Source organism: Delphinus delphis, chromosome 9 (assembly GCF_949987515.2).
Source record: "Delphinus delphis chromosome 9, mDelDel1.2, whole genome shotgun sequence".
Lineage (NCBI taxonomy): Eukaryota > Metazoa > Chordata > Mammalia > Artiodactyla > Delphinidae > Delphinus > Delphinus delphis.
This window is the reverse complement of record NC_082691.1, coordinates 64,968,359-64,982,115: the sequence shown is the minus strand read 5'-3', so window position 1 is coordinate 64,982,115 and position 13,757 is coordinate 64,968,359. Positions and strand designations below refer to the sequence as shown.

Below are 13,757 nucleotides of genomic sequence, written 5' to 3'. Positions count from 1 at the left end.
AGAAACCAAATGTCCGCCCTTGAAGGAGGCATAGATGGACTGATTAGCTTCACATATTCTTATCTAAACAGACAAAGGTAGAAGTGCCCGTAGACAGATTTTTTAATTGTATGGGCTCTCTACCTACCAGGTTCTAGGTACAAATTTGCTTTTGGAACGTCCACACAGTTCTGCAACAAAAGGAGGGACGTTGCTTACCAAGAATGATGACAATGCTATACTTGATGGCATTGATTTTTGCCTTTGAGATGAGCCCTCAGTTGGAAATGGTGCACCGCTTTCCATCTGCAGGCACAAAAGGAGAATGGTAAAATAAATGCTGCTTCTGCCAATAGAAGCATCATAGGTTATACCCACAGTTGTCATGGGACCACTTCCATCTTCCTCACCTATGCCCAGGAAGACCCTCCTTGGACATTTTCCTAAAGATGACTCTGGGCTGGATGCTGGAAACTGCTCAGTTTGCAGCTTAATATAAAATGCAAATGCATTGGGACATCCATACTCTCTCAACAGGCTTGGCTGGATGCCCTGAATCAACTGAAGCTGGAATTAGCCATGTGACCACAGGGGGCGATGCTGAGACACCCGTCTTGTCCCTTCAGCAACCTAGGGCAAAGCGGTTTGCCTAGAATTGTTACCCCAGACTAACGTACTCATTTAACTCAGAAACCCTACTCTCGAGAAAAGCTCCAGCGGGGCTATAATAAAAACCTGTCCCAAGTAGGAGCCTGGTTATAACTTTAAGCCTATGTGGGTTGTTTGATAGTAAAACGTGTGAGGGTTAAGGATAAGGATCCACTAGAATGTAAGCTTAATGGAGACGAGACTTTGTTGTTTCTGCATCCTCTAAACTTAGTGAATGATGAATAAATATTTGTTGAACGAGTTAATATAAACCTCTCTCTAGTCAAGAAGTAGTGGTGAAACAAATACTGATTAGGATGGGCAGAATTCAGTGCAATAATTCTTAGTAGAAGGAGTAGTTAGATGACAAATTTGGGGATGGAGATGTTGTACATAAGGTGCCTTGATGTTGTGGGAGAGTTTTTACTGTCAGGGCTTCTACCAGACCATATGGTGCCTTTGTGAAAATTGTGAAAAGGTGCCCTCTCTCTGGATATATGCAGACCTGCCCCAGGGCATACCCTCAATGAGGGAGTCATGGATAGAATGCTAGCCCCACACACCCTCAGCTGCGTGCCATTGATTAAGGCTCAAGGGGCACAACTCTAGTGGTGGCCCAGGCCAGAGGCCCACCCAGGGCACCTGAGTCATATGGGGCAGGGCGGTTATACCCTAGAGGCCAACTACTGTGCTCGAAGGTCCTCACTACATCGTTCAGATTTCACGTTTGAAGTGTATTTAAATCCTCATGGAAACTGGTGTGAAATTTACCTTTGCACTATTTATTCTACCCCCTCTCCAATCCAATCCAGTCCAACCCACCAAGCATAGCACATCTGCTAAGAGATAAGGACCGAACAAAATAGGCTAAAATACAGTTCCTCTTCTCTAGGAACTTTCAATCCAGCAGGAAAGATCACACACTCCGCACATGGCTGGGTGAGATGAGAGCGACGAAAACCAAAAACCGACTATGAACGAAGAAGTAAGCCACCCCCTTACCGTTAGGCAGAGGAGGCCGCGTGGCAGAGGCAGAGATTCCCAAGGCAGAGCCGGGGGTAGGGGCGTGGGATTGGGAAAGACGTGTGAAGCAGAGGGAACGTCCTCAGCCAAGACACGGAAACAAGAAAATGTAGGAAGCGTTTGGACCTCGATGAGTCATCTCGCTTGGCTGGAGCCTGAGAGGACGCTGGATTTGAGCGTGGGGAGAAGAACTGAGGCCAAAGTGGGAAGACCTTGAATGTCTCCCTGAGGAGTTTGGGCTGAATTTCTGAGACAGCTACCAGCCATCAAAGCTTCTGAGTGTTTTCACAGCGGGAACACTTACTCACTGGAGAGGACAAACTGTTAGCAGGAATCATAGGAATAAGGGGCTTTTTATGTGCAATGAACTGAAATGCTAATTAGAATTGATTTTTATTTCTTAATGTCTCCCCTGGAAGGCCACTCCTAGGCACTATTAGGGCCTTCAAGTCATTCCGTGCATTTCACAGCACCACAAAACTTCAGCGGTGTAAGGAAGCAAGTGCTTCAGAAGCATTTACAGCCGTGGTTCTCAAGTGAGGGCAATATTGCCCCCTGGGTTATATTTGGAAATGTCTTTTTGCAGTACGCAGGCCTCTCACTGTTGTGGCCTCCCCCCTGGCGGAGCACAGGCTCCGGACGCGCAGGCTCAGCGGCCATGGCTTCATGGGCCCAGCCGCTCTGCGGCATGTGGGATCTTCCCAGACCAGGGCACGAACCCGTGTCCCCTGCATCGGCAGGCGGACTCTCAACCACTGCGCCACCAGGGAAGCCCTGGACACATTTTTGATTGTCACAAATGATTGGGGGTGGGTGCTACTGGCATCTAGTGGGCAGAGGCCAGGATGCTGCTAAACATCCTTCAGTACACAGAACAGCCCCTCACAAAAAAGAATTATCTAGTTCAAAACACTGATAGTGTCAAGGCTGAAAAGCCTTGATTTTCAAGGTGATATCTTGGGAAGGATACAGACTTTAGGGTCAAACCTGAATACACCCTCCAGCTCCACAACTTACTAGCGGTGTCACCTTATGCAAATTGCCTACTGTTTCTAGCCTCCGTTTCCCACTTTCAAACATGAAGCATAAAACATCAAACTCACAGAGTTATTTTGATAATTAAAATAAAATAATGTATTCAAGATGCCAAGCCCCACACTGAGAATGTCAATTCCCTTATTAGTTGGGATGAATAGGTTTTAACGGTATTTCAGGAGGTATGAGCTGCCTTTATGGAAGTGAACAGAAGATATTACCATATACATTTAGATAGGCTATTATACAATGTTATCTGTATATAGGAATTGTATACATCAAATAATTATCAGGGTGGGATTATAGCCATGGGAGGCAAGTAAAAGACAGCAGATCAGGGCTTCCCTGGTGGCGCAGTGGTTGAGAATCTGCCTGCTAATGCAGGGGACACGGGTTCGAGCCCTGGTCTGGGAGGATCCCACACGCCACGGAACAACTAGGCCCGTGAGCCACAACTACTGAGCCTGGGCGTCTGGAGCCTGTGCTCCACAACAAGAGAGGCCACGATAGTGAGAGGCACATGCACCGCGATGAAGAGTGGCCCCTGCTTGCCACAACTAGAGAAAGCCCTCACACAGAAACGAAGACCCAACACAGCAAAAATAAATAAATGAATTAATAAACTCCTACCCCCAACATCTTCTTTAAAAAAAAAAAAAAAAAAAAAAGACAGCAGATCAAATTGTATCTTTTTGGGTTTCCCTGGTGGCGCATTGGTTAAGAATCCGCCTGCCAATGCAGGGGACACAGGTTCGAGCCCTGGTCTGGGAAGATCCCACATGTCGCGGAGCAACTAAGCCCATGCACTACAGCCACTGAGCCTGTGCTCTAGAGCCTGTGAGCCACAACTACTGAGCCCGAGTGCCACAACTACTGAAGCCCGCATGCCTAGAGCCTGTGCTTCGCACCAAGAGAACCACCTGATGAGAAGCCCACGCACCCCAACGAAGAGTAGCCCCCACTCGCTGCAACTAGAGAAAGCCCATGTGCAGCAACAAAGACCCAATGCAGCCAAAAATAGAAAAATAAATAAAATTAATAAATTTATTTTTTTTTAAATTGTGTCTTTTCAAAGTATCTCCATTTGCTGGACTAACAGCTGGCTCCTAAACAGTATGGCTCTGAAGACTTAGTTGATTTTTCAGAAAACTTCTCGAGAATGACATTTGTGCTCTGAAATCTGCTTAAAATGGAAACTTGCAGTACTTTCCATAGAGCAAATGGGTGACAATATAATCAACTCCTGCCCTTCGATCTCCCAATGAGATCAGTGAAAAGCATATTTAATCTGACCACTCTAGGAAATGCAAAGCCTCCATCTCCTAAAGATGGCTCTTCAAAGTGAGCTGAGCTATAAAATCCCAGTATTCTCCTTTATTGGGAGATGAAAGGATTATTTCTACTCAGGCCATGGGGCTGAGCTGGAGCCAGAAAAGCAGTTAAATTCAGCAGTCACTGTGCATTAATAGGGGGTAGCCGAGAGGCGGTGGGTCGATTAGATTAAGGACTGAAAGCAGCATGCTGCCTTAGGCTGTCTTAGTTCAAGGATGCATCCCTAGTGGGGGCCCACGCTGGAGGGTTAGTGTCCAAGTGGCCAGTTCCTGCTCCTTGCCTTCCTATGGTTCATGCCTCTTGCAGAGTCACTGGGAACCTATTTTTCTTGTGCGCTGAGCTCATGAAGGGGAACCAGTGGTATCTAGGGATTTTAAGTGAAGCAGAATTTATTCCTGGTGGGTGGAGGGGACCTACAATGGACCTACAATGAGTCCAGGTGATTTGTTTGTTAACAAGGAAGACTACCTGGTTAATATTTTAAAATAAATATTTTTTCATATGTTGGGAACTTTACGTACTTCAGGTTTATTTTAAAAATTAAACATGTTAGCGGTTATGCCTGATTGCCTGATTTCTAAAATTTTTAAACTTAAAATTCATTTTCAATTTCTGATCATTGATGACCTCTTTATCTACGAATATAACCTGAATGTTAACTATTTTTAGCATGTTATGTCTCATCTGCTTAGCTGCAGGACTTTGGCCACTTCCTTTTGTTTTTTATAGGAGGTCATAGCTAGATAGGAGGAGGTATGACCTAACTTACCTAACTCACAGCCTTTTCTGTTCCTCAGCGCCTCAGCTCAGGCAGAACCAGGAACCCTGACAGACCTAAAATAATTGTGGCAGAGACAGGTTAGCTATACACCAAATCCTTTCTTTGCCCCCGTGGCACACAGAGAGACTACATTTCCCAGTCTCCCTTTCAGCAGGGGGTAGTCATGTGACTAAGTTCTGCCTCTAGGAACATGGGAAGAATCCATATGTACCATTCCCAGGCCTGGCTCAGATAAACCCCCTGAGTAATCCTTGACTCTCTCTTCCCCCCTCCCAGACTGCTGGATGCTGATGCTAAGCAATACCTTAGCAGCCATCTGTTAAGAGTGGCAGAATCTCCATCTGCTTGAGTTTCTGAATGACTGTGTATCCATCCCTTTGACCTTTACTGTTAATTGGACTTTAATTGAACAAGAAACAAACTTCTATTTTAAGGCTACTGTATTTGGGGGTTTCTCTGGTATAGCTGCTAGAGTTTCCTTAACTAAAGCAGAGATTGGTGCTTCATGTGCAGCGCTGTCATAACACAAACCTAAAACATGTGGCATTGGCCTAGTGAGCAGGCAGCAGGTCATAGGGAAAGCTGGGACACTAGAGATGCATTGGATAGAACTGTTATATGTGATGCTTTGGAAGGCAGATTGTGTGCCTACTGAGACTGGACCCCCAGGGAGGGTACAAGGGTGGTGTGGAGTTAGGACTCTCCAGAGAAACAGAACCAATAGGATATATATATGTGGAAATTTGTAATAGAAATTGACTCATGCAGTTATGGAGGCTGAGAAATCCCATAATCTGCTGTCTGCAAGCTGGAGAACCAGGAAAGCTGGTGGTATAATTCAGCCCAAATCCAAAGGCATTTTCATGGGAGAAATACCAGGGGAGATGATGGTATAAGTCTAAGTCCAAATGCTGGAGAAACAGGCAACCAATGGTGTAAATCTCTAAATCCTAGTCTGAAGTCCCAAGAACCAGAAATGCTGATGCACGAGAACAGGACAAGATGGATGGCCCAGCTCGAGCAAATTTACACTTCCTTTGCCTTTTTATTCTCTTCAAGCCTTCAGTGAATTGGATGATTCTCACTGGCATTGGTAAGGACAATCTTCTTTACTTAGTCTACAGATTCAAATGCTTCCAGGAATGCACTCCAGACACACCTAGAAATAATGTTTTGCCAGCTGTCTGTCTAGGGCAATCAAGTTGACACAAAATTAACTACCATAGTTGATAAACAGAATGTTAATAGTGTGTGTTGATTGCCACCAGCTGTGTTTAGCAAAGTATTAGAAAAAAGAGATGAACTCAGACAAAAGTTGGTTGGTTTATGAACAAAAATGAAAGGAAGTTAAAAGTATGTCCTAAAATTTGGGATCTTGTAGAGTTGCAAGGGTCAATTGCTCCTAGCCCCTCGTGGCACCAGCTGTATACTTTGCGTGGCCGGGTACAAAATGAAAATGCGAATGTGTATAGCTTCTGAGTGTGCAGGTCTTGTGCCGATGAAGCCTGAACCCAAATTCAGTTATTACAGTGAGGAGTTTAAACCAGCAATGAGGGGAAGACCAGACTAAGGATGTGGCCTCCCACCTATTGTTTCAGATGGCTTCAAGCTAGCTTCTATTCAGATAGGGGAAAGGGATTGGATGAGGAAGCAAAGAAACAAGTCAGACCTGAGAATTATTTTCAGAAAGACTTTTTGAATATGGTGATTGCTGGCATGTGAAACTGACTGGAAGCAAATAAATCAGAAGTCTACTGAGTTTTTTAGGAGTGATATTGCCAGATGAACCATGAGGTTTATATCTTTGTCAATACTTAGAAATAACAGACTTCAAATTTTTTACCAGTCCTGTGAGTGGAAAATTGTATCTAATTGAAGTTTAAATGCACACTTTCCTGATTTATCAATGAGGTTGAGAATCTTATTTTTGGCTGTTTCTCTTTTCCCTCCTGTGAAATGTCTGTTTGTGCCTTGCTCATTTTTCTTCTATTTATCTTTTTAAAAAATATATTTGATTGATTTTTAGGAGTTCTTCATACATTCTTCATACATTTTCCCAGATTACGTGTTGCAAATAGCTTCTCCCACCTTTTGGCTTGACTTTTAAATATAAATAGAGTCAAATTTATCCATCAATTTTTTGGTTTAATGTACCTTGTATCTTGTATCTCGTTTAAGAATTCCTTTATTCTAATGTCATAAAAATAACACCCTACATTTTCTTTAAAAATTTTTTAAAGTCTTACATTTCACATTTAAGTCTATAACTTCCTGGAATGTAATTTTGCCTAAGAATTAAGGTGAAGTTCCAATTTCATTTCTTTCCCTATGATCTTCTGACATGTATCAAGTTCTCATATATGTGTAGAGAACTTGATACATGTCAGTTCTCTGGGGGGGGCTGTTTTATTTTCCATTTTTCTATTGAATTGTGTCAATACCATACTCTATTAATCATTCTAACTTTATGATAAATCAATATTTGGTTCAGTAAACCTCTACTACCTTGTTCTACTTCTCCAGAACTGTCTTCATGGCTTTTTCTTGGTACTTGAAATTTCCATGTATGTTTTTAAATTGGCTTGTCAAGCTCAGTAAAATGTCCCATTTCAGTTTTGATTGGAACTGCATTAATCTGTAGATCATTTGAGGAGAATTGACATCTTTATGGTACTGAATCTTACTATCCACGAACATGCTATAAGTGTCATTTATTTATATATGTATATATTTTTCATAAAGTTCTTTATGTCTTTTGCTGATGGTGTTGATTGCAAAGAAGCCATTTTACTCTCATGTACTGATGAAGAAAGGTACTTAATGAGCTTATTTCAAGTTCATTTAGTTAGAGGTGAACAGGACTCTAACCCACTTCCTAATCCAAAAATTTTTCTTCACCTCTTTCTGCCCCATTTAATTGGAAACATGTACTTTGGATATAGCATGGATCACATCACATCTTCCAAGTCATAATGGACAGACTCAGTTATATCAGATATCTTATACTTCATATATTTCATGGGTGCACCTCCCCCATCTCCTGCCCCCATGCGATAAATGTTCTGTTTTATAGGAGTAAACACCCCTGGGCATCAAGAGCAAGCTCATTTATGAAAGATAACCTACGGGATTGGAAACCTCATATTCTCTACCTCTCGCCTTCCACGCACTTGTTTTTGGGAAAGTCTGTAGATCATTTATTAAATAGTTCTTTCCTTTCCTTTCTGTCAGCCTTTGAGGGGGAGAAATAGACATACTTGCCAGAAAGAAGAGTGATTCTTAAACTTGAATTTTGCAGCCTGTGTTTACAAAGTGAGCTTCTGTTCACGCTAATCATTGCTTATGTCCCCTCATTGATGAGCAGTAATCCTGGGGTACTAACACCACTGGAGATCCTACTTACCAGCCAACTCCAGAGCTACTTGGCTGTAATGACAGATAGAAAACCAAGTGAGTTCTGCTTATGAATAAGATGTAGAGAGTATACAGGCTTTTGAAACCACCATCTGCCTGCTCCTCATTCCAGAAAGGGGTCAGTGATGCTGATATAAAGATACAGACAACTAAAACATAGGTGTGATGGACATATAAACTTTATTAAAGAATAAAAACTGACTGTAGCCATTTCCACCTCTGGGGAGGAGTAATGGCATACTGTGTATCAGTGGGAAAATGGATCTCTATGTGGCTTTGTAATATCTCAGGGACTAGAGGATGGGGGAAACCCAAGAGTGCAGGGACTGGAAAATCAAGTAGCAGTGAGAAATGGGGCACTCTGGAGAGAGACAGGGGCCCAACCACAATGGTGAAAGTCCTGCTGAGAAAAAAGGGGTGGGAGATACCCCGGGTGGTGGGGTAGCTGACAGAATGTGGAAACTTTTCATCACCTCAAACCTAAGGAAAATAAGGTGAATTCCATGGTTCGTTGGACCAGGATCAGAGGGAACAGAAGAGCTGTTGGAGGTGAGACAGTGGGGTAAGAACTCAGAGGGACAGGGAGAGAGGACACAGCAGTCTCCTGGAACCTGCAGAAATCACAGGACAAGGGTTTAAAGCAATCTGATTTAAATCTGAAAGTACAGGAAGAGCTCAGCCTACTTAAACAAAATTAGGTCACCTTTTAGATTTTTAAATATATCAAAACAAAACACTTCGGGAGGTGACTCTGGAATAGTGCTCTGAAGGCCAAGCACAGCAGGGAGGCTGGTGAAAGACAGCCATGCCAACAATCCTGTTTGGGTTTTTAATTAAAAAAATGGTTGGTTTGGTTTCTTTTAGTTTGAACTCTTTTTTCAGTCATTCACCACCTTCCTTTCTGTCATGTCCTTCTTCCTGAGAGGGAGCTTGATGTAGAGGAGAAAACATAGGCTTTCTAGCCAATCATATGTGCATTTGAATCCTGCTGTGTCATGCGCTACCTATGAAAACAAGCAAATTGCTTTACCCTGGAGCCTGTCTTCCATGTGCAAAAGATAGATGATAATATCACCTTTCAGGGTTCTGTAAGGATTCAGGGAGGTAAAGTATGGAAAGGACCCAGAAGTGGCTGACAGTAAGTGCTCTGTCTGTCCCTCTGTCTTGTCAGTCTGTGTTGACAGACTGAACAAACAAATGGATGGTGGCCAGATCATATTTAAGATGGAACTCTGACCCACACTCTGTAGCAACCAGCCCAGGAAACCAACCCATTATCTACAGTAACCAGACCAGGAAGCCAATCTGCTATGTGCAACTCAGACTTGGAGGAAGTCAGACCACTGTCTCTATCTCACAGTCCATAAGCCAAATAAGAATACCTGTAACAGTCTACCCCAAATAGCCAAGACTTGATAAATGACTGACAGCTTCTATAATATTTGCCCCTGTTTTTTACTTAAAGCCATCCTGAGAAAGCCAAATACACACCCCTAACACATCACACAGGATGCCATGCTTCTAGTCAGCACACTTACAGCTTCCACATGCCAACAGCCACCAATCAGGACGTCCTGGAGACTTTCTCACTCCACTGCCTGCTTTTGTATTTCTGCCAAGAGACAAGTGATGGTGGCTGACTCCCTTGCTATAGCAAGCTTTGAAAAATAGCTTTTGTCTATTCTCATTTGGTCGATCTTTGTTTTTTTCCACCATCTCTTTTTTCTTCCTGACTCTTCCCCTGTTATGGACTGAATTTTTGTGTCCCCACAAAAATTAGGGGGTTGAAGCCCTAACCCCCAATGTGATGGTATTTGGAGATGGGGCCTTTGGGAAATAGAGTTAGATGAGATCACGAGAGCAGGAACCCTATGATGGGATTAGTGCCCTTATAAGAAGAGACATTAGAAAGATTTCTCTGTCTCTCTCCTCTCTGCCATGTGAGGAGATAGCAAGAAGGCAGCAGCGGACATCTGCAATCCAAGAAGAGAGCTCTTACCAGGAACAGAACTGACTGGTACCTTGATCTTGGGTTTCGAGTCTCTAAAACTGTGATAAAATAAATTTGTTCTTTAAGCCACTCACTGTGGTATATTGTTGTGGTGCCTGAGCATAGTAAAACATCCTCCTTTTCCCCATGCATCCTTCCAGCCCAAAGCTCTGGACCTTCCAAAGCCTTCTGGTCGCACTACACTTGATCTGTTCACCATCACACTAGGGTCATGCACTCTGTTAAGTGACAACTCACTTGAAAAGCTCCCCAGGCAATGATATATCTATATAGATATGTATAATTTAAAAATTAATATGATTTCCATTTGTAAAAGATAGATGATAATTTTTACAAAATGAATATATGTATACAGTCTCAGCGTTAGACCTCTCAGTGTCCAAGCACACACACACAAAATAAATAAAAGAAGAAAATAAAAGTCAACTAAGATTCTACCACTCAGAGATAATCACTATAACATTTAGTACTTGTCCTCCCTGACATTTTCTATCTATCTATCCATCCAGCTACCATCTATCTGTACATGCACTTATATATTCTATTGTATATTATATATTCACACATTTATAAAGGCAACACCATACAGCTTTCTCCTTCTTAATCTAATACATCGTAAACATCTTTCTAAGGCAATAAGCATACTATACAATAATTTTTAGAGCTGTAGTATTTCATTGTATGGCTGTATAATTACTGTACTTAATCCCTCATTGTAGGATGTTCATACCTTTTTCAATTTTTCCTGATTATAAACAATAATTTGTGTATTTTCTTTTCTTTCCCTTAATCAGAAGTTTATTTCCTTATAGCATATAAGGTAGCAATCATGTGTATTTTTTTTATTTATTTACCTATCCATCTATTTCCAAATAGGTTAGTTTTCTCAACAACACTAATTTTCAAACAATCTCTATTTTCCTATCAGTCTGAACTACTTCATCATACCCTAAATACCTTAGGTTTCCTTTAGAGTTTCTGTCCTGTTCTATTCCCCCTTTCATGTAATTCTATGATTGTTCAACAACTATTTGGTGTATTTCTTTGATATCTGATATAGGAAGGATGCCTTCATCCATCTTTTTTTTTCAGACAAATATTCTGATCTTTGACCATCGCCAGCCACCCACAGAGAATAAAATGAATGCATTTGTGTTTATCCCCTCTGATTACTCTTGTTCTTCTAGAAGAACCAGAGTGCAAAGACCAGAGCAGCATGAGGGAGGCACAAAGATCTGTGCTGAGCCACAAGCAAATGATAGATTCTTCATGGGTAGAAAATTTCCCAGCAGCCTGTGAACACCTCTGGGTTATACTCGTCACTCAGAGTGGAAGTCAGCTGCCTGTGACAGTGTCTCCTATTAGACCAGAGGCTGTCAAACATGGATCCACATTAAGATCATCCAAAGAGCTTTTCCAAAGTAATGATGCCCAGACCCCACCCCAGATGAAGTAAATCAGAATCTCTCAGGCAGCAGTTTCTGGGTACTGGTGCATTTGAAAAGCTCCCTGGGAAACACTCTTGTGCAGCTAGGGCTGAGACCCAGTGCACAAGACTGTAGGCTTCCTATAGTCAAGATCCATGCTATTTACTCCTTGGCATTCTTGGTCCTTTGGACCACTCCTGACACGTGTTGGAACACAGCAGAATTGAACTGAATTCAGCTGAAGACACCAAGACTTATACATCTCTACTAATTCTCCTAGGGAAAGGGATACAGATTATTAGTGCTCAATAATGAACCTCTTAACTTTCTCTCAGTAACACTAAAAGAAGTAGCTTCGATGTGGAGGAAAACGAGCTCTGTCTTGGTCCAGTAAAGGTAACAGCTGAAAGTCTGAAAAGAGGAAGACTTAGAGAGAATCTAATCTGTCCCCTCATTTTAACCCCTTGGAGTCCAGAGAGGTTAAATGACTTTGCAAGGTGGCACGGCTCTTAGTGGCACATCTGGAACAGAAACGAGCACTTCTTACTCCAGGGATCGGTGTTATACCTTGCTGCCCTTGTGTGAGCCTATGTGGGTGAGTATGTATATGTGTGTGCATATGGGCGTGTAAGTGTGTGTGTGTGTATGTGAGACTGGGTGTTTCAGTGTGTGCGTTTGTGTGTGTACATGGAATGGGAGGAGGTGTGGAAGCTCCATGGGAGCAGAGCTGGTCCCCTCCTTCAGAACTAGTCGCATTAAAGTAACTAGACACCCAGGAACACTTTCTCTTTTCTTTCGGGCACGTTGGTTTGCTGTGTTCTCTCCAGGTTGTCCTCAGAGGCCCAGCAATGTCTGCCTGGGAAGCAGGATGGCGTTCCAAGTCTCAGCACCTATTGTGTAGGCGGTGCTCAGCATTAAGGTTTGCTGAAGCGGGATTTGGGGAAGGGTTGTAGCTGGCAGCCTCGGGCTCATTCTGCTGTGCGGTGGTGTGCTGGGACAGTGGGGAAGGTATGAACCATGCCTTGACTGTCCTAGAGTCCAGGACTGTTCTGTGGATAGACAGCAGTTTTCTTGTAGAATGTAAGCCAAGTAGAAATGTTTGTCCTCATGTTTTGCTGAATGTGCGGCTTCCTCCCTGCACTGTCCTCTCTTTTCATCCCAGAGTCCTCCAGGAGGCCTCTCTGCCAGACCTGCCAGACTAGGGTGACCCTCAGATCCTGGCTCAAAGGCTGCTCCGAAGGACTCTGCTGGCATAACTTGGCCAGGCCCAAAGTCCTCCTTCCTCAGTTTTTAGGGAAGCCACGTGGAGAAAGCAGAGCCTGCCGGGGACAGCCTTTGGGGGTCTGACCTGCCAGCTGGGCCCTGATATAACAGAGCAGGCTTGTTATAAAACCCAAGCTCACATTTGCTAGAGGAAAACCTGTACAGAAGCAAAATTAGCTAAGAGTTGGGTAATGCAGATGAGAGACTTACCTGAGCAGCTGGAAATCGCTGTCTCATGGGCTTTGCTTTTGACCCAAATCATTCTGATCACAATGGCATAGATGACACTGCGGAAAGGACCAAAGATACTATAAAATGTCTGGTGGGTCCATACTGTGAAGACCACTCCGAGTTTCCTGAGTGTGAGGTGTGGAGTCAGGGGTCTCTCAACCACGGTCTGCCCACCTCTGTAGAATCACAGTAGATGGCAGCTCCTTCTTTTTTTTAAGCCAGGAGGCTTGGACCTGGTGAAGTTAACTGATCTCTCCAAGATAACTCATGTGGTCAGAGGTATAGCTTAGACTGGAATCAAAACACAGGGTTTGGGGTCAGAAAGATTTAGATTTGTAACCAGCTCTACTACTTGCTGGTTACATGACCTTGATTTTAGACAGGCTTTCATGTGCCTCCATGATTCCCACCTCTAGTGTTCACATCACTGTGTCATCCTCTCCCCTTGAGTGTTGGCTGGACCTGTGACTTGCTTCTAATCAATGCATTGGGGTGAAAGTGATGGGATGTCTGTGATTACATAGTTGTGTAGCACCTGTCTTGCTAGTGTCTCTCTGTATTCCTAGCTTTGAAAAAGCAAGTTGCTGTGAGTCCTACAGCCCCAGGAAATCAA

General features: G+C 43.1%; 2 protein-coding genes across 3 annotated transcripts in view; one reads left to right on the top strand and one right to left on the bottom strand.

The window, feature by feature from the left end:
* The window catches only part of NPSR1 (neuropeptide S receptor 1), a 132,617-nt gene that overhangs the window by 6,447 nt on the left and 112,413 nt on the right, over positions 1-13,757 (bottom strand). Inside the window, 2 exon segments of the mRNA XM_060019785.1 lie at positions 199-285; positions 13,124-13,200. Of these exon segments, the coding sequence (XP_059875768.1) occupies positions 199-285; positions 13,124-13,200 (164 nt within the window).
* The window catches only part of DPY19L1 (dpy-19 like C-mannosyltransferase 1), a 242,178-nt gene that overhangs the window by 154,937 nt on the left and 73,484 nt on the right, over positions 1-13,757 (top strand). The window contains exon 24 of one of the 2 annotated variants that reach the window (XR_009520648.1): positions 5,753-5,891. The gene's annotated coding sequence lies outside the window, so the exon portion shown is untranslated. Of the gene's footprint in view, positions 1-1,519; positions 1,583-5,752; positions 5,892-13,757 lie in introns of those variants that run through there. The other variant, XR_009520649.1, reaches the window with a different exon arrangement.